Here is a 22,570-nt window from a genome sequence, read left to right as displayed (position 1 = left end):
AACTATTTTATTTTTCTACCTTGTCAAATTTTCTAAAAAAAAAAACAAAAATCGGCGACACTACTCAACAATGTTTGACCTTAGTAAGCAACACTTTAAAGTTGAATATTTTCAAAATGATTGTTTTTGCCTTCCTCACCTTACTGAGGAAAGGCTATACAATCACTCTAAAAATGAACTTCCTAATTCGACCTCGTAGACCCACCTTCACGTATACCTATCGACTCAGAATCAAATTCTGAACAAATGTCTGTGCGTGTGTCTGGATGTGAGTCCGTGCACCGAAAAATATGCACACGATTATCTCCAGACTGGCTGGACCGATTTGGACCGTTTTGGTCTCATTCGGTTCGTCTTGGGGTCCCACAAGACCCTAGTTAATATTATGAAGTTTTGAAAAGTACTTCAAAAGTTATGCTTAAAAAACGTTTTGGCTAAGGTTTGAATTATTATAAAAAAGGGTGGTTTTTGTAAGAAAACCCGTCATGCTACATATTGTTAGAAAGGTATTTGAAAGACCTTTCCAACGCGTTCAAAAGATTGAAGATCTGACAATCCCATCAACAGTTATGAGCACTTAAGTGTTATTTATACACTTTTTTGAGGCTGGGTCTCAAATATTTTGATGAAAAAGTTGTCCGGATCTATCATGCGACCCATTGTTGGATAGGTAATCAAAAGACCTTTCCAACAAGCCCAAAAGATTGAAGATCTGACAACCCTATCAAAAGTTATAAGTACTTTAGTGTTTTTAATAAACTTTTCTTGAGGCCAGATCTCAGATATTTTGATAAAAATATGCGAGGAAGGCACCAACCACCTTAAGGTGGATTAAGTAACGTTTTACGTTAAGCCTTACCTAATCTTTAATCAACTTTTTATTACACAACTCGAATTTTGTGGAGTTGATGACAGTAAACCAGGCCTGCCCAACGTCCGGCCCGCGGGCCGGATCCGGCCCGTGAAGCCATTTCATCCGGCCCGCGACTGCTTTTCAAAATGGTTCTATGACCGGCCCTTCATAAAATATTCAATAAATTAATTGAGTGTCAAAATAAAAAAAAATCAATGGAAACAATAAAAAAGATATTATAACAAAACAATTATTTGTTTATTTTGCTTTTGACATACAATGTTACTAATTCAACGTTTGTAAGGATTATGCCTTTGTATTTTTTGAAATGATTTTATTTCACATCTAAACATTCTTTATGTTTGAATTCAATTCTTATTATTTCATTATTGATGTTATAAGAATTAATTATTAAACTTGAAAAAATATGCAAAACGATTGCAAAAGACACTGAATTCTAATTTCTTAAAGTTTTGGCTGTTTTTATTTCTAATTCAATTGTTTCTTTTTTGAGGATTTTGATTAATTATTATTATTTTTTCAGAGCAACTTTTCAATGATAAAGTTTTGCTGGGAAATAGCTTAAAAAAGGCAAATTAATCATATTGAAAATAAAGATCGCTGCAAATATTAAAAAAAAATTAAAAAAAAACAATTTAAAGAAGTCAAGAAATTAGATAGCAGCATGCACTTTTTTTTTAATTTCATGTCTTTAAAATAATTTTAAAATATTTTGTAAAATATTTGAATAAAGGTGCACAACAACGCAAAAAATGTTTTTTCGTAGAGAAGATTTGAATCAAAATTTCGTTTTAATAAATTTTATTTTGTCTTGTTGATTTTCAAACTTGAATAAAAACATGTAACGACGCAATTTTGATATTTTTTTTTAGTTAATGGTGTCGGAATTCAATTTCAATCGACAAGAACAATTACAATACAATTTTGTCCAAAACAAAATAAAAGTAAATCAATTAAACACATCTTTGAAAGTAATCTTTGTATTTCTTTCTTAAAATCAAGTTATTTGAATCTTATTTGCAACACTTGTTTATGTATTTGTTTACTTAAATTAATCTATTAAAATAAATTTTATGAAAAAAAATGTTTACTGTTTTTTACTTTCACCAACATTAGTTCCGGCCCGCCTCTGCTTTAGAAAAATCAGATCTGGCCCGCAGGGCCAAAAGGTTGGGCACCCCTGCAGTAAACGTTTCAGTATCGTCAAGGTATGATAAATTTGGCCTTCCTGAACATGCTCCAATCGAGTAATTTAAATTTTAGTGAATTTCCCGTAAATAAATAAAATTTTGAATTTCGGGAATAAGTGGTTTGTAATTATGATTACAGTTTAGCAGTTGTCTAGAATTTCGCAAAAAAAAAACTGATTGTTATTTTTGTACCTATTTTTTGATTTTTATTTTGGATGTAATTTTGGCTGTCCATAGAAAAGTGCTATGTAAACATTCTGCCCGATTTGGTGTCTTCGGCAAAGTTGGAGGTTATAGTTAGGACCCGAATTTTAAATTTTTTAGTACAATAATTTGCATTTTTTGATATTTTTTAGTAGATGAAAAATTGCCTACGTTTGCGCTACAGGGTGTGACGACCTTTTTTTGTTGGTCAAGTTTTGATTTTTTAAAAAGTGTTTTCTTTAGAAAATTTTGAAAATGCACACAAAACTAATTTAAAAAATCTTTTTTAGGCGTCAAATTGAAATCTACACCAAAAAGTTTTTGCAAATGTTATAATAAGGTGCACCGTTTTCCGGTAACACACATTTTTAAGATTTGATTAGGCCGTTGCAAATATTTTTTGAAGTTTATGTCCCTCGACTCTGGGGGCAAAAAAATAAAAAATATAAAAATTTAAATTACAAGCCATGGTCTCAATATTTGAATGAAAAATGTGTTTTAAAATGCATTTTACACCTGCCCAGTTGTTTTGCAATCATTAGTTTTCAAAATATGCAAGTATTGAACCGATTTTATTTTCGCCGAAAAAAAAACTTTTTGCTGTGCTGTACATTGGATTTTCACAAAAATTAAAAATATTTTTGATCGATCCCAGACATGCTAATTATGTTAGAAACATGGCTTGTGATTTAAATTTTTATACCTTTTTTTACTTTTTGCGGTGTGCGGTACTCAGAAAAATAAGCTTTATCGTTGTGAACAATAATATCACAAATTTAAGCTTAAACACCCAATTTACCCTCAATTTTCAATCGATGATTTTTTGGAAAACATTGGTTCGATTTTCAATGTTTAATGGGAAACTTTTGTGAAATTTTGTCAATTCCATATTAACTTTTCAATAGGACAAATCCGAAGATGTAAACAAGCAGCCCATCCTTTTCTTACTCAACGTGAACTGTCACTAGAGCAAGTGGGATAGACTGTTTGTTTACATCTACAGTTTCGCCCTATTAAAAAGTTAATTTGGAATTCCTTTTTACGCTCAAAACAAACTGTGGAAAAAAGTTGTATCCAAAATTATCCCACCAAATCTTAGAGCAAAATACTAAAACTTATCATGAAATTTATCATTGAAAAAACTCAAACAAATGCGTGTTAGTTATTTTAAATTATGTACTGCATTGTTTTCCCCCCAAATTTCAGTATTCTTAAACATTTTTTAAATTTGACAAAATAAAACTGCATGTAGTCAAGAAAAAAGCAATATTCTATTAGCTGCTGCTTTAAAAAATTACATTACTTGAAAATACTTTAAATATTGAATAATTAAAAATGTGACTAAGGGACCATTCATAGACAACGTGGACACTTATTTGAAATCTCAGACCCACCCCCATCCATCTTTTTTTGTATGGAGCGTGGACAATCGCGTGATTTTATACATTTTCAAAATAATGGCTTGATTTAACCATTTCTATGCTTATCTTCTAGTAAATATCATCAAAACTTTCATCAAACCTTTTTGGAAATTATGGCTTTCAGGATTAAGGCAGACAACATGTTGAAATCGGAGGTATTAGGCTGTTCCAAGTATTTTACAAAGCTTTTTTCGACATTCGTCTTCTCCCCCCATTATCAAAAATTGGCTCGAAAAATCATGGGCAAAAATATTGTTTCAAAAAACTTCAAAATATCAATGGAAATTTAAGTGCAATCATCTGAAATCAACTAAAAATACATTTCTCTTTGTTTAGAATAATTTTGAGCATGTTCTGGTTTATACAAAAGTTATTTGATTGTTGTGTGCATTTTAGATTGTTAAATGTTTTTTTCCTTAAATTGTTTTTTTTTTTTGTCGAATCTTACATTTTTTGAAATTAATGATTGCAATTCAACTTTACGTGAGCTTAAACATTTTCTAATTTTTTTTGTTGAAATGTTGAAATTCTGACTTTCAACGATTTTTTATTAGTCACACTTAATTTAAAGATAAAATTACGCTATTACATGAATTAATTCGGCCACGGCTCGCGGAACTGCAACCTCCGGCCCCGCTGCGTGAAGTGCGGTGAGTCACACCTCTCGGAGGTGTGCGCACTGCCACGAAAGGCGGACTTGGGGGAAAACGCAGAACAAACCAAGCCGCGCGTAAAGTGCGCGAACTGCGGCGGTAACCATACCGGCAATTACCGCGGATGCGTCGCGCGGAAGTCCTACCTCGAGGAGCAGGAAAAGAGGAAGAAGAAAGCAGCAGCGTCCCACCCTTCTCAGCGAAGTGCGAGTGCAGCCGTTCCTGCAGCTGGCCAGCGAACGGTTCCAGCGGACAATTCAGCGTTCCCTCCTGGCTGGGGGCGATCGTTTGCCAGCGTGGTCGCTGCCGGTAGCGGCAATGCGGCCCAGCAAGAAGTCACCGGGGAAGATCTCTTTACTCTGCCGGAGTTCTTTGCTCTCGCGGGGGAGATGATGACGCGGTTTAGGAGCTGCCGTAACAAGGCGGAGCAATTTCTAGCCCTCGGGGAATTAATGATTAAGCACATCTATAAAGGATAAAAAATTGTGATCTAGTTTTAAGCTTTCTCTATTTCTATCCCCTTTCTCTTGCAATTTTAGTAAGTTTTTTTTTCTTATCTTTTTCTTACTTTCGGTAACCCCTTAACTACAAGCAACAATTGTTCCAAAATGGATTATGATGTAACACACAGCTGAAAGGAACTCCAAAACTCTGTTATGTATTCCAAAAGAACTTATTGTATATTGATAATTCACCAATAAAACCGAATTGAATTGAAAATACATGAATTATGCAGATTACATGTCACCATTTTCGAAATATAAAAATACTCAGCAACCAGCAATCCGATCAACAAAGTTGTTAGCTGTTTAAAAATCTTAGCTATTCGAAAATTTTTTTTTCATAATTTTTTTATGAACATTTTTAAAAAAAAATCACCTCAAAGTGCATATAAAAAAATGAAATTTGATTTTGCATTTAAAAACGATTATTGGATTTTTTTTCGTCAATGCATTAGGTTTATTCTTTAAAAACATTAATAAAATTTATAGCTCCGATACCAATTTTTTTATTGAGGTACCTTCAGTGAAATAGTAGTTTATGCAACATGTTGCAAAAAGAGGATTTTTTAGCACGAGTCGTACATTTATCCAACGAGGTTCACCGAGTTGGATAAATACGAAGAGTGCTGGAAAAATCAAGTTTTGCAACGAGTTCCATACAACATTTTTTGCAATTCAGAAAAACACCCATTGAGTGAAAATTAAAGTAAAATTTTCATTTATTTTGTCAATAAATCGTTTAAATAAAAAAAAAATGTTGAAAACTGTTACTTTTCGAAAAAAGGGCTGAAAAGTTCAACTTTTCAGCACCCATTTCAGTGCTGAAAAGTAGAACTTTTCAGCATTTATTTTGAAAAGTGTTGCTATCCGATTCTGTTATTTTTGGTACAGAAAAGTAGGCTATTTCGTCGTTTGAGAATGACAGGAAAAGTAAGTAGTTTCACGACGGAATTGCAAAAAACATTTTTTAATACTTAAAACAATAAAATCAACAATACCTTTAAAAAACTACTATTTTGCGTTTTCTAAATATTATTATTCATATTATTATATTATTTTATATTGTTTTCAATTAACGGAAATGCTGAAAAAATGATTTTTTTTAAAGTTCAGCTGAAAAACGTATTTTCTAGTCTTTTAAATAACGTATTTTTTTAAATATCTTATTTTGTAAATTTGGCCCACAAGCTAGTTTTTCGTTATTCGCAACAACCCAATAAGTTTTTTTTCCGCGAACATGTTTGTTTGTCAATATTTGATTTTGATTTCCTCAATATTTTAAAAAACCAAGTACGATCTTCGAACGCCTAGAAGCGAGTAGTAATCTTGAGACTGCCAAGACCGTAGGGTTCGTCGTGCGATGGTTTCTTTGCATGGAGAAATTCAACCAATTTTTGTTTCATTCAAATGCATTTAAAAGTTAAACATAAATGCAAACCTAAAACCCATTAAGCTCCACACTACTTCAACATGTCTCTTTTTCAAAAATCTGTTCAACTCATCGCGAGCATGCATAATGCACTGAATTTATGTTTTTTTAATGCAACTTCAACGCGATGCCGATGCTACAAAGAGACGCCCTTTCGGAACAAGTGTCTACCACGAATTGCATTCGCATTTCGATGCAAACACAACGGATACCTCAACCTGGAGATGTTCTTGTTCGTGTTGTGTGAAAATACTCGGAAAATTCTCACACTTTGGGTGCGGCCAACAAAACTGCACACCATTTAATCGTTTCATCGCACCCTCTGCCGCAAAGGATAGTAGGGTGGTTCTTAAGTTCAAAATTAAAAATTCAAATTAATAACAAATATTTCCTTTTTGTCAACCAGAAATCACAATATCTTGCTTCAAAGAACAACCCTAGCATCGATTTCCTCCAATGCGTGTGCTGTATTATGTAAGAATTTTCCTCCACCTGGCTTCCAACACCAGCATCCTCCCATCCCCAAGGACGACGACAAGTTTCGAAAGCTTTTCACGACGTCTGACGGGGAAAGTTTTTTTTTCGGGCTGGATTCGTCCAAGGATCATTGTGACTGCGAGGATGCTGCGTTGAGGAAAAACAGAGAGAGAGCAGAGAAGGAGAGTAACTTTTATCCTTGCTCTTTGTTGTTATAATTTGAGAGTGAGCTTTTATCTCAAACGAGCAAGAGAGAGCTTTCAAAGTTGCTCTGCTAGCAAAAGAGAGAAAGAGTTCATTGAACTTTGCTATAATAAAAAAAGCTTGCCTTTAAAGCTTTCGATGCGATGAAAAGGATATTTCATGAAAAGCTTTCAGGACGGTTGAGACGCGGATTCGCACATTTTGGTTATCCAAAAAAGCTCGCGGAAAAGTTGCAAGTATTGCTAGGCAACATGTGCTTTCTAGAGAAATGTTTCCGAAAACTAGAATATTACGTAACGTTTGTTTTTTGATGAATTTAATGTTTTTTTTTTTTTTTTTCAATAAATACGCGCAATGATTATTTTTTGAAATTTTATCAAACCTGATATCCAAAAAACTTTTCTCTAAATTCCAGGGCACAGCATGGCCTCAGAAGTATCATTCATCGAGAGGACATGCCAGCGCCGCCACCGTACTAGCACTGAACAAGACTGCCTCGTCGCCCGTCGTCGGAGTCGTCGTACCGCCATCGCCAACACTAACGCTAACGCTAACGCCTCCTCCCCCCGTCAGCCGGTTCCGAACGGAAGACGACGAACCGACGGTGACGACGGCAGATGCCGAATCAGCAATCGCAGCAACCACAGCAACAACAGTCCCTTCCGTTGGCCCAGCTGGAGGACGAGAACGACGACGGTGGTGGTGCCGCAGCGCCGGAAACGACCGCTACCCGGTGCCCGCCGCCGTTCCGGTAGCGGCCGGGCTGTGGCAGCTGTCACCCTGGCGTCCTACCGGCGCCGGCGAAGACCTGGACGACCGGGGAAGCATAAAAGCGGTCGTCGCGACTCCCAAATCAGCAACAGCGCCGACATCAACAACAACAACCAAAACAACAACAACAACCATGAATGCTTCCAATCACGTAACACTAAACAGATTCGTACGTTTAACGATAACTCTTTTGATAACACGAACCCTAATGTTAAGACTAGTGCAACTGCAAATGCTCCTCGCCAGCGCGGTGGTGGTTCTGGCGGCGACAAACTCGACTGTCAACAGAGACGACAACAAGCAACCACCACATCAACAACAACAACAACAACCGAATGCTGCCATACAACAACCAACCAACAACAACCACAACTGCACCGTGAGCGGACGCCGCCGGTCAGCGCCTACTACCAAAACGAAAGGCACCGGCCAACAACAACGACAACCTTCCGACGACTGCTGGCCGCCATCTTTGTATTGTTATCCAGTTCCAGCAGTAGCAGCAGTAGTAGCCATCTTGCGAATCGTCATCGTCGCGAAAGAATCGGTGACAGCGGTAGTCCGGATCGACGCGGTGACAAGGGAGAAGGAACGAGGAGTGTTGAAGGCACGTCGCGAAGGTCAACACGACCATCGGGCGTTGGGATGCAGCGAATGGTGCGGCTGTTTCTGCCGGCACTGCTCATCGTTAACATGTTCACGTTTCTTCACGGAGGTGAGTTGGTTTTTTTTGTGGGTCGCGTTGACTTGGATGGTTTTGGGCTTGGAACGAAAGTGTTACGGTTGAGGGTTAGATTTCATACGGGTTTATCTTGGACTCATTCAAAACAATTATCTTGGACTCATTTAAAACAATTGTAATGTAGCTGAAATCCTGATTTTAGTAACAGTGGAATACCATATCCAGATTGTTAGAGGTAATTCGAAAAAACAAAAGTGTTATAATAATTCTGGAACACTTGGTACCTTCAGAATTACTTCCCCAAATCCAAGTAATTTCGGATTACTTTCAAGGCTTCAAACGTAATTAAAAAAAAATCTTTTATTTTTTTTTGTTGAGGAAATTTAAGAAATTGAAGAAATTGATTTTTTTTTAAGAAATTAAAGAAATTTAGGAAGTTTAAGAAATTTAGGCAATGTAAGATTTTTTTTGTTGTATTTGTATTTTTTGTAATTATTGTAATTTTTGTAAATTTGGTATTTTTTGTAATTTTTGTAATTTTTGTAATTTTTGTAATTTTTGTAATTTTTGTAATTTTTGTAATTTTTGTAATTTTTGTAATTTTTGTAATTTTTGTAATTTTTGTAATTTTTGTAATTTTTGTAATTTTTGTAATTTTTGTAATTTTTGTAATTTTTGTAATTTTTGTAATTTTTGTAATTTTTGTAATTTTTGTAATATTTGTAATTTTTGTAATTTTTGTATTTTTTGTAATTTTTGTAATTTTTGTAATTTTTGTAATTTTTGTAATTTTTGTAATTTTTGTTATTTTTGTAATTTTTGTAATTTTTGTTTTTTTTTGTAATTTTTGTAATTTTGGTATTTTTTGTAATTTTTGTAATATTTGTAATTATTGTAATTTTTGTATTTTTTGTAATTTTTGTAATTTTTGTAATTTTTGTATTTTTTGTATTTTTTGTATTTTTTGTAATTTTTGTAATTTTGGTATTTTTTGTAATTTTTGTAATTTTTGTAATTTTTGTAATTTTTGTAATTTTTGTAATTTTTGTAATTTTTGTAATTTTTGTAATTTTTGTAATTTTTGTAATTTTTGTAATTTTTGTAATTTTTGTAATTTTTGTAATTTTTGTAATTTTTGTAATTTTTGTAATTTTTGTAATTTTTGTAATTTTTGTAATTTTTGTAATTTTTGTAATTTTTGTACTTTTTGTAATTTTTGTAATTTTTGTAATTTTTGTAATTTTTGTAATTTTTGTACTTTTTGTAATTTTTGTAATTTTTGTAATTTTTGTAATTTTTGTAATTTTTGTAATTTTTGTAATTTTTGTAATTTTTGTAATTTTTGTAATTTTTGTAATTTTTGTAATTTTTGTAATTTTTGTAATTTTTGTAATTTTTTAATTTTTGTAATTTTTGTAATTTTTGTAATTTTTGTAATTTTTGTAATTTTTGTAATTTTTGTAATTTTTGTAATTTTTGTAATTTTTGTAATTTTTGTAATTTTTGTAATTTTTGTAATTTTTGTAATTTTTGTAATTTTTGTAATTTTGTAAACAAATTGTGACACTTGTGGCAATTTTGACAATTTTGACAATTTTGGCAATTTTAACAATTTTTACACTTGTGACACTTGTGACAATTTTGTCAATTTTGACAATTTTGACAATTTTGACAATTTTGACAATTTTGACAATTTTGACAATTTTGACAATTTTGACAATTTTGACAATTTTGACAATTTTGACAATTTTGACAATTTTGACAATTTTGACAATTTTGACAATTTTGACAATTTTGACAATTTTGACAATTTTGACAATTTTGACAATTTTGACAATTTTGACAATTTTGACAATTTTGACAATTTTGACAATTTTGACAATTTTGACAATTTTGACAATTTTGACAATTTTGACAATTTTGACAAATTTGACAATTTTGACAATTTTGACAATTTTGACAATTTTGACAATTTTGATTTATTTTTACAATTTTGACAATTTTGACAATTTTTGACAATTTTTGACAATTTTGACAATTTTGACAATTTTGACAATTTTGACAATTTTGACAATTTTGACAATTTTGACAATTTTGACAATTTTGACAATTTTGACAATTTTGACAATTTTGACAATTTTGACAATTTTGACAATTTTGACAATTTTGACAATTTTGACAATTTTGACAATTTTGACAATTTTGACAATTTTGACAATTTTGACAATTTTGACAATTTTGACAATTTTGACAATTTTGACAATTTTGACAATTTTGACAATTTTGACAATTTTGACAATTTTGAAAATTTTGACAATTTTGACAATTTTGACAATTTTGACAATTTTGACAATTTTGACAATTTTGACAATTTTGACAATTTTGACAATTTTGACAATTTTGACAATTTTGACAATTTTGACAATTTTGACAATTTTGACAATTTTGACAATTTTGACAATTTTGACAATTTTGACAATTTTGACAATTTTGACAATTTTGACAATTTTGACAATTTTGACAATTTTGACAATTTTGACAATTTTGACAATTTTGACAATTTTGACAATTTTGACAATTTTGACAATTTTGACAATTTTGACAATTTTGACAATTTTGACAATTTTGACAATTTTGACAATTTTGACAATTTTGACAATTTTGAAAATTTTGACAATTTTGACAATTTTGACAATTTTGACAATTTTGACAATTTTGACAATTTTGACAATTTTGACAATTTTGACAATTTTGACAATTTTGACAATTTTGACAATTTTGACAATTTTGACAATTTCGACAATTTCGACACTTTTGACACTTTTGACAATTTCGACAATTTTGACACTTTTGACACTTTTGACAATTTTGACAATTTTGTCAATTTTGACAATTTTTACAATTTTTACAATTTTGACAATTTTGAAAATTTTGACAATTTTGACAATTTTGACAATTTTGACAATTTTGACAATTTTGACAATTTTGACAATTTTGACAATTTTGACAATTTTGACAATTTTGACAATTTTGACAATTTTGACAATTTTGACAATTTTGACAATTTTGACAATTTTGACAATTTTGACAATTTTGACAATTTTGACAATTTTGACAATTTTGACAATTTTGACAATTTTGACAATTTTGACAATTTTGACAATTTTGACAATTTTGACAATTTTGACAATTTTGACAATTTTGACAATTTTGACAATTTTGACAATTTTGACAATTTTGACAATTTTGACAATTTTGACAATTTTGACAATTTTGACAATTTTGACAATTTTGACAATTTTGACAATTTTGACAATTTTGACAATTTTGACAATTTTGACAATTTTGACAATTTTGACAATTTTGACAATTTTGACAATTTTGACAATTTTGACAATTTTGACAATTTTGACAATTTTGACAATTTTGACAATTTTGACAATTTTGACAATTTTGACAATTTTGACAATTTTGACAATTTTGACAATTTTGACAATTTTGTCAATTTTGTCAATTTTGACAATTTTGACAATTTTGACAATTTTGACAATTTTGACAATTTTGACAATTTTGACAATTTTGACAATTTTGACAATTTTGACAATTTTGACAATTTTGACAATTTTGACAATTTTGACAATTTTGACAATTTTGACAATTTTGACAATTTTGACAATTTTGACAATTTTGACAATTTTGACAATTTTGACAATTTTGACAATTTTGACAATTTTGACAATTTTGACAATTTTGACAATTTTGACAATTTTGACAATTTTGACAATTTTGACAATTTTGACAATTTTGACAATTTTGACAATTTTGACAATTTTGACAATTTTGACAATTTTGACAATTTTGACAATTTTGACAATTTTGACAATTTTGACAATTTTGACAATTTTGACAATTTTGACAATTTTGACAATTTTGACAATTTTGACAATTTTGACAATTTTGACAATTTTGACAATTTTGACAATTTTGACAATTTTGACAATTTTGACAATTTTGACAATTTTGACAATTTTGACAATTTTGACAATTTTGACAATTTTGACAATTTTGACAATTTTGACAATTTTGACAATTTTGACAATTTTGACAATTTTGACAATTTTGACAATTTTGACAATTTTGACAATTTTGACAATTTTGACAATTTTGACAATTTTGACAATTTTGACAATTTTGACAATTTTGACAATTTTGACAATTTTGACAATTTTGACAATTTTGACAATTTTGACAATTTTGACAATTTTGACAATTTTGACAATTTTGACAATTTTGACAATTTTGACAATTTTGACAATTTTGACAATTTTGACAATTTTGACAATTTTGACAATTTTGACAATTTTGACAATTTTGACAATTTTGACAATTTTGACAATTTTGACAATTTTGACAATTTTGACAATTTTGACAATTTTGACAATTTTGACAATTTTGACAATTTTGACAATTTTGACAATTTTGACAATTTTGACAATTTTGACAATTTTGACAATTTTGACAATTTTGACAATTGCGAAGGATTGCGAAGGATTGCGAAGAATTGCGTTCACTACAACCTTCGCCCAATTAGTTTTTCGCGTAGGAAAATTGCATCACATGTGTGAAAGTCACACAAATTGCTCCAATTGAGTTTCGCGGAAGCCTAGGTTGGCGGCAAAACATGGTTCATCAAATTTTCCGCAATTTAGATCAAAACTGACACAAAATCAGCCCACCTCGATGTCAAGGTAAAAGCCAGGAAATTGGAGAAAATCCATCCTCCTCCAACGAGCGATGTCATGTTTAACGATCCGTCATCTTTTTTTTCGTCCTGATTGGTTCTTTACTTCTGGATTAATATTTGAATATCGCTAATTGATATTCATGTCACGTTTGACAGCTGTCAAACGATTTGACTTTTTAGATTGCCAGTGCTGCCAGTTTTTTTCAGAAGTTTACATTTTGATACTCAAGTTAACCTAAGATTTATTTTGAAACTCTTAACTTAAAGTCCTGGTTCTCTCCAGTAGGTAGTCGTTCATCATCAACTCTCCGTCCGGTAAACGGTATACACGCTAAATTGCGACGACGATAATTTTCCGCCACTTTGAACCTCATTATCACGATTATCGTTGGAGCTGAACCTCTAGAAGACGGGGACCTTTCCCAACTCCAACTTGCCTCCTCGATCAAAGTCGTCCGAAATCTGTCGACAAATGAGACGTAGATTAAATCGGAATGTTTTCGGAGGGGTAGTTTGCGTGTGGGTGAGAGAATCTCGTATGTTTGCTCAGGAAGTGTGTGTGTGTGTGTTCGTTTGTGGTTTCGTGTTTGGGTAGGTTTTGCGGCCAACAAGTTCTGAGAGAGATATACAGTTTATGGGCGCAACAACATTCCGGATGATTTATGAACACATACACATCCTACGCAACTAAGTCAAAGTTACTGTGTGTGTGTGTGTGTTTGCGATTTGCGTGAAGATGTCAGATTTGTGCGAGCGCTGCGTTTGTTTACAGGTTGATATGTTTAGTTTTCGCTGTGTGGTTTTGGAAAGTTAATCGTTTTGTTGTACATCATCCGAAATCAATACTATTGAAACAGATATTAAATATAAGAATTTATGTGTGTGTGTGTGTGTGTGTGTGTGTGTGTGTGTGATTTTGAGTAAGCACTTGAATGATTTTTTGTGAGGGATTGTGTAAATGTGTGTGAGTGATTGTGTGATTTTTTTGTGAGTGTTTGTGAGATTTTGTGTGAGGTATAGTGTGGTTTAGTGTGAGTGATTGTTTGACTTTGTGTGAGTGTTTGTGAGATTTTGTGTGAGTGATTGTGTGGTATTGTGTGAGTGTTTGTGTGATTTTGTGTGAGTGATTGTGGGATTTTGTGTGAGTGTTTGTATGAGTGATTGTGGGATTGTGTGATTTTGTGTGAGTGGTGGGGTGATTTGTGTGAGTGTTTGGGTGTTTTTGTTTGAGTGATTGTGTGATTTTGTGTGAGTCATTGTGTGATTTTGTGTTAGTGATTGTGAGATTTTGTGTGAGTGATTGTGTGATTTTGTGTGAGTAATTGTGGGATTGTGCGATTTTGTGTGAGAAATTATTTGATTCTGTGTGAGTGATTTTTTGAATGTGTGTGAGTGATTGTGTGGTTTGTGACAACTCATTGTCAACGCCAACGTTAAAACATTGTTGCCAACCTCGCCACAATATGAACATTTCGAATTCATTGTAATCAACTCCACTCCAGCGAAAGCAATTAGGTTTGAAATCAATTCCTCACCACGCAATTATTGGCTCGTGCACACACGTACTGCTGTTTACCTCCGCACTAATTTGACATTCTGATTCTAATTGAGAACCAACGAGAACCGGTGCCGTCAGCAGCCTATTGACGCACTTCAATCTAGTCTCCGGGCCTGGCAACCGGGTTCCGAATTCCGGGTCACTTTTCCACAATGCACTCCACTAATTGACCAGCTTTTGTCCGAATTTCGTCTGATTCTGTCTGCACGGACGTCAACGACGACGTCGGTCAACTTTCTGGCAGCGATTCCAACGACGATGGCAACACTGCGCTGCGGTCAATAATGCATTGTTGGTAAAGCGGGGGAAGGTTAATAAGCAGCTAATTAGCTACGGTCCAATTAAATTTGGCGTGGATCAGCACTGTTTAACGAAATTAGCGTGAACGTCAACAGTGAGCTAATCAATTTGATGAGATGAATTCTATATTTTGAGGTTTTGAGGCCTCCATTTGGAAGGTCAAAATGTAATGTAATTTGAGTAAATAAAAAATGGTCTATACCCGGGCAGACGGCATTAACAAAATTCATGCCATTTCAATGACAAATACTGTTAAAATAACAGAAAATGTTATGGAATCTTCTTGAAAAATTCATTTTTGCATAAGAGTTTAATAACAGTAATTGTTATCATAACAAAATTTGTTATTTGTCTGATATTGGCTGAAAACTGAGACAACTTTGGAATTTTTTTTTTGTTATGGAAGAATAACTCTAATTGTTATTAGGATGATCGGATTAGTTGTTAAAATAAAAAAAAATAACAAAGATTTGTTCGAAGAATAACTTAAAATGTTATAAGTCTGTTATAATAATAACAATCCAATAGCAGAAAAATCATAACGACGAATAACAAATCCTGTGATAAATAACATAATATGTTATTAGCCTAGTATTTTAAAATATCAAAAAATGTCATTCGAAACTTATTTCCGTCTGCTCGGGTAATGACAAGAATTGCCTTCCAAAAAGCAAAATACAAGTGCGAAATTCTCCAAAAAAACGCGACCAAGTTTCGTTCCGTCCCGAAAAGACGGTAATCCCGAGCAGACGGAAATAACTTGGGAAGGTCAGTTTTTGATATTGTGAGAAGATCGAAATATGTTATTGGGATGATCGGATTAGTTGTTAAAATAACAAAAATCAATAACAAAGATTTGTTCGAAGAATAACTTAAACTGTTATTATGTTGTTATTACAATAACAAACCAATAACACAGAAGGAATCATGAAGGAATAACAAGATTTGTTATTTTGTGCGGAAAGGGGGAGCAGCATAATAACAAAAAATGTTATTGATCTGGTATGTCTCCATAACAAAAAAAGTTATTGTTTTGGTTTATTTGTAATTTGCAAATAAACCTGCAGTTTCCATAACTCCTCTGTACTAGTCAGGGCTGCAGAGTCGGGTACCTCCAAGCGACTTTGAATCCATACTTTGAATACAACTCCGACTCTGGATGCAGGATATGACGTCAACGCCGACTTCAGCTCTTCAAACATACCCGACTTCACAGATTCCGACTCCAAATAAAAGTCGCAGAAAATTAGCTGATTCCGATGCCGACTCCGAGGTTTCACTCCAGCTCGAACTTCAACGTCAGCTCCGACTTTCTCGCTCTGTGTAAATAATAACAGTTTTTGTTATTCACACTTCAAAAATTCTAAATAAATAAATCAATTCCGTTACAAAATATAACAAAATTTAAAAAAAAGAACTCTCAAAAGTTAACTTATCGGATTAATTTTAGCTTGAAACCCCATTTCATGGTGAAATAAATGACCCCGATGAAATTGATCAAAATTATTTCATAGTTCTAGCCAATTTTAGTAAAACCCCTTAGGGGGTATATCAAATAATTGAAAAAATCAACTTTCAAAATTTCAACTTTTCAGAATAATTTTAGCTTCAGGACCCCATTTCATGACCAAAATAATGATCCCGACGAAATTGGTCAAAATTATCCCATAGTTCTAGCCAATTTTAGCAAAGTCCCTTAGGGGGTCTATCAAATAATTAAAAAAATCAACTTTCAAAACTTCAACTTTTTAGAATAATTTTAGCTTAAGAACCCCATTTCATGGCCAAAATAATGACCCTTGACGAAATTGGTCAAAATTATCCCATAATTCTAACCATTTTAAACAAAGTCCTTTAGAAGGTATATCAAATAATTAAAAAAATCAACTTTCAAAATTTCAACTTTTAAGAATAATTTTAGCTTAAGGACCCCATTTCATGGCCAAAATAATGATCCCGACGAAATTGATCAAAATTATCCCATAGTTCTAGCCAATTTTAGCAAAGTCCCTTAGGGGGTCTATCAAATAATTAAAAATTCAACTTTCAAAATTTCAACTTTTTAGAATAATTTTAGCTTAAGGACCCCATTTCATGGCCAAAATAATGACCCTGACGAAATTGGTCAAAATTATCCCATAGTTCTAACCATTTTAAACAAAGTCCTTTAGAAGGTATATCAAATAATTAAAAAAATCAACTTTCAAAATTTCAACTTTTAAGAATAATTTTAGCTTAAGGACCCCATTTCATGGCCAAAATAATGATCCCGACGAAATTGATCAAAATTATCCCATAGTTCTAGCCAATTTTAGCAAAGTCCCTTAGGGGGTATATCAAAAAATTAAAAAAATCAAATTTCAAAATTTCAACTTTTCAGAATAATTTTAGTTTAAGGACCCCATTTCATGACCAAAATAATCATCCCGACGAAATTGGTCAAAATTATCCCAAAGATCTAAACATATTTAACAAAAGAAAAAATAATAACAGATTGTGTTATGGACACTTAGAAACTTTTCCATTTAATTGTGCGATTTATGGTAATTTTATTTCTAAGTCAGTATACCGAACGAATAACAAATTTTGTTATTAGGATAGTTTTTGAAATGTATAACATTTCCTCTTATTAGCGTGTTATTAAACATTTTCAATATAATATCACTTCAATACCATATTTTGTTATTTTATCAGAAACTGTTATTATTTTTTCTTCTTGAAGTTGAACTTCAGGATAAAATAATAACACTTTTTGTTATTTTAACAGGATTTGTTATTGAAATATTATTAATTTTGTTATTACCGTCTGCCCGGGATAACTAAATTCATGCCGTTTCAATAACAAATACTGTTATAATAACAGAAAGTGTTATGGGATATTCTTGCAAAATCCATTTTTGCATAAGAGTTCAATAACAGTTTATGTTATCATAACAAAATTTGTTATCAGTCTGATATTGATTGAAAGCCAGAACAACTTGAGAATAACACATTTTGCTATGGAAGAATACCTCAAACTGTTATTGGGATGATCGGATTAGTTGTTGAAATAACAAAAAATAATAACAAAGATTTGTTCGAAGGATAACTAAAAATGTTATTAGTCTGTTATTACAATAACAATCCAATAACAAAAAAATCATAACGGCGAATAACAAATCTTGTTATAAATAACATAAAATGTTATTGGCCTAGTATTTTCAAATATCAAAAAATGTTATTCCCAAGTTATTTCCGTCTGCTCGGGGTCTCCATCTTTTAACTGTTAAATATTTGCCCCCACGTGTGCGCAGCACGTGGCAGCTCGTAGTTTGCCAACAATAAAGTTGAGGAAAATGGCCCGCTGCTGCAGTCGTCTGTTTTGGTTGGTTGGCAGCACTGAAGGCGCGCACACATTAGAATGTCAAATATTTGGCCACGCGGCAAAGCACACACACACAGAAAAGTCTCAGTATTGTTTCACTGTGACTGTGTGCTCCAACTGCTGTTGCTCAAGGGCATGGAGAGTTTTTTTTTTTTGGTAAAATTTAGTGTTTACATTTTGTAATGTTTGCTCTTTGGCATTTGGGAAGTTCTTTATGATGGTTGGAGCGTTTTTATTTGCTAACCGTGCTTTTATTCGTAAGGATTAAAATGAGCAGTTTGGAACAATTATTTTTTGAAGCTTTTATCCTCAATTTTTGTTTTGAAATTATTATTAAATTTTGAATGCCAGCCGTCCAAAAAGGTAAAACTGTAAGTTATTTTCATACCATGTTTCAAACCGGCCTTGGAGATTTCAATGAATTACTCTAAAGCTTAGATATTTTTTGCAGTGTTGCCAAAAGTTGAGTCATTTTTTGATAAATCGAAAGAGCGTTTGATCCGGAAGTATTTTTCAGCCTTGAAAGTTACACAAGTTCCACTCAATGATACCGCATGATCAGTGTTGCCAGACAGTCGAACTTTTTAACTTATCAGAAGAATTCTTTAAAGACCGATCCTTGACTGTGCAAAAAGATTATATTGGACGCCATTTGCATTTAAAAGTTACACAATTAGTTTTTTTTTTTATTTCGCAGCTCATAACTTTTTGAAATGATTGCCGGATCTTCTGTTTACTTGCTTATTTGAAAAACTTTCGATTCTTTTTTTGAAAATTACTATTTTTTTTTTCAAAGAGATGATTTAGAACACCTAATTGATTGCATACTACAACTCATTTTTCTTTGAAATTTATTTACTTCAAAAAATAATCAACGATCTAATGTTACTTAGTCATTTGCATTTGAACACACCATCTGTAATTGATTGATTGATATGTTTGATAGTTTTTTAAATATGCCTCAAAAAACAATTGAATCTCCATACTATTCATAAGCAATGTTTTGTGATTTGTTTTAATTTAATGAAAATTATTGTATTATTTTTGATTTACACGGTTTCAGGTGCAATAAATCCATATAAAATTTAAACTCAATTTTTCTTGAAGGTTTCAAAATTGGTCAGGAGGTGTCTTGGTCCAAATAGTTAGACACGTGAGCAATTCTTCCAACAGTGATTTGTTTTTTAAATTAAATTTTCTGTATTTTTTTATTTGAATCTATAACCAAAAAGAAATTTTATATCTTTAGTTCGTCGATACAAGTCTCCGTATAACTTTGGCAGCTGCCAACACAAAAAAAAAATATTCAAAAATCTTTATCATGAACACGGATTTTCTGATCGATTTGGTGTCTTCGGCAAGTTGTAGATATATTTAAAGACTTTTCAGAAAAAAAGTAACACCCTTAAAAGTACATTTTTTTAATACAAATATTGAATTTTGCAAAATTAACATTAAAAAAATTATGTATTCAAGATGACAAAAAATGGCATATTTTAAGCTATGGCACAAGTTGGTAAAAAATCATTTGGAAGCGTTGGCAATTTTTCCGAATAAAATTATATTTAAAAAAAAACATAACTTGAAAACGGTTCACGGTTTTGATTGCAAACGTGATTATACATCCAAGAATAAAATATAAAAAAAACTTTTCGGCATTTTCCATAAATTATGATTTTTAAAAGTTTGGCAACACTGCCAAATGTCAAACCAATAATAAAATGTTAGTTTTTTCAAATAAAGTTATTATGTGCAATTATTTTTTGGGTTAAAAGTCGAATTAAAAAAAGAAATATTTTTTTAGAGTGTAACTATTTTTTACTGAGAAGTCCTAAGTAATATCTTACACTTTGCCTAAGACACCAAATTGATCAGCAAATGTGCTCTCAAGAAACAGATTTTTGAATATTTTTCATTTGAATTAAAAAAAAAAAACGGAAATAATTCTTTTTCGAGTTTTCAAAGAATTGCTCACGAACTTTATTATTTTTACATTATGGTGGTTCAAACTGAGTTGAGTTACTGAGTGGTTACAATAATTGAAGATTGAGAAAAAAAGGGCAAAAAAAACACATTTTTTCAAAGTCACAACTCTTTGTCATTTCATCAGATTTAAGCTCTTTTGGACGCAAATGAAAGGTTATTAGTAGGGCTTTAAAGCAAAAAGTGAGTTGAGTGTCAAAATGTTCGTGATGAAAAGTCAAAACTTTTGGCGTCTCAAAAATTATCTTAAGATTATTTTTTTAATTTTAAAGTCATGACGATTATTTTTTTTTTAAGTTAGTTAGTTTATTTTTGAAATATTTGTGTTACAGAATCTGGTTGGATAACTCTCAACTAAAAACGTTTCATTTGCTTTTAAGAGAGTTTAAATCGGTTAAAATTGCGAAAAGTTATGATTTGAACAAAAAAAATGCATCTTTTATAATTTCGATTTTTGGAACAACTTTGGCACCCTAATGCCCAATTTAAAAAAAATGTCTTATTTTTTGGTCCAAGTACTTAACAACAACAAATCAAAAACAAATTCTGATCGAAATTTGTCACTCGATTATCTCGGGACTGGCTGAATCGATTAAGGCCGGGTTGGAGTCATTCGATCCGTCTTGGGGTCTTATAAGTCCCTTTTGAAAATTGTCACATGTGACGTAAATGAGTAATGAAGCTTTATTTATAGATTATGATTAATGGGAATTTAGTTTGACACTTTGTTTTTGCATTTTTGCGATGTATTTTTACCGAGATACGTCAGATTTCCAAATTAATAGCCTGACACAGTGCGTATTCCATTTAACGATACACTACGTTCAATTTACTTCCAAGCCATCCGAACAAAAGTCCCAAAACCCCAATCTGCGAACCCTTGAACTAACATCATTTTCCATGATCTTTCTTTCCCATTTTAGGTAAGTGCACATCAGTTTGAGTTTCGCAGCAAAAGGAGAATTGATCTAATTCTGCCCACGCCCACATAACCCACAGAAACACACACACAAAAAAGAAAACATAACACAACGAAGAAGGGTTCCTCCATAAAAGGTAAGTGTAGGGGTTCGAGTCTAGTTCGCAACATCACGAACGGCCAGCAGGCCTGCCTATCACATTACTGGTGGGATGGACCACCCTAGCAGCAATTGTCGAAAAGTGCTCCGTTTTTTTTTTCTACGGGTTATGCCCAAGATCGTTGTAGGAAGGTGGGATGTAAATTTTAAATTTTTTGTAAACTTTCTGAATTCGTGAAATTTGCCACCTTTGAATTTTTAAATTTCAATAACTACAAAAATCATTGACAGTTGATGATCCCACCTTTATTGAACAATCTTGGTCGATCCAGTCTAACCGCATCCTGTCAGCGCCACTTCCTACGTACCTACGCAGTGTGTTTTACCTTGAAACTGGCTCACCACAGAAAAGACAGGGGAAAAAAAGACGAAAATGACAGGCGATGATTGTGTGATACAACTTTACACACTTTTGCACTGTTTGCGACCGGGGGAGGGGAAAAAAAGGATTTACCGTGTGACCTTATCTTGTCCTATTAATCTTTTGCAAGTGGCAGGCAAAAATTGGCACGGACTGGCACTGAAAAATTGAAGGTCGTGAAAATTGATGGCGTAACGCCTGTGTAACGGCCAAATGTCATTGTCAACTTTGACAGCTTGTATGTGTCCATGCAGCAAACGTAAACAGTTCAAATTTTAACTTAAATTTGAGTAATAACAGACGATCGTGTACAGTGATAGTCACCGTTAACGCAACTTTTGACAGTTGGTCGTTACACAGCTTTGCTTACCTTTCAACTCCTCATTTTGTCTGTTCCTACAAAAAGCCTCCCACGTGGGACAATCAAGTGAGCCAACAGTCCAGCTTTTAGTGTGGCTACGTGCCAAGCAGCGTTAAAATGAAGTTCGATGGGCGAAAAAGGATTATCTCCTCACACACGAGTGAGAAGGACGATGCTGTGACAAATGGCTGTCATATTAGGGGGAAAACGCGTGTTTGACATAAGCGCTTGCCAATGAAAAAAAAGAAAAGTTCAAACGATAGCACCACATCTGATTGTCTGTGGTTTGAATACTAAGGCAGAAAGGGAATTCCCTTTGGGAGTTGAGTTCGAGCTTGGAAGAAAAATGAAGATGAGACCTACCCCCTCCCCCATCCCCTTTCCATTTCGGAAGGGAATGGTTTGCTTCTAA

General features: G+C 32.4%; 1 protein-coding gene across 12 annotated transcripts in view; it reads left to right on the top strand.

Moving 5' to 3' along the window:
- LOC120425161 (tolloid-like protein 2) overlaps positions 1-22,570 on the top strand; it is a 349,823-nt gene that overhangs the window by 83,335 nt on the left and 243,918 nt on the right. For all 12 annotated transcript variants that reach the window (XR_005606479.2, XM_039589595.2, XM_039589594.2 and 9 more), the window contains exon 4: positions 7,371-8,441. Coding sequence is in view for 11 of the 12 variants with exons in the window: in XM_039589595.2 (XP_039445529.1) it covers positions 7,379-8,441 (1,063 nt within the window). In the remaining variant the exon portion in view is untranslated. The remainder of the gene's footprint in view (positions 1-7,370; positions 8,442-22,570) is intronic.

The sequence above is a fragment of the Culex pipiens genome, chromosome 1 (assembly GCF_016801865.2).
Source record: "Culex pipiens pallens isolate TS chromosome 1, TS_CPP_V2, whole genome shotgun sequence".
NCBI classification, from domain to species: Eukaryota; Metazoa; Arthropoda; class Insecta; order Diptera; family Culicidae; genus Culex; species Culex pipiens.
This window is presented reverse-complemented; position numbering and strand designations above follow the sequence as displayed.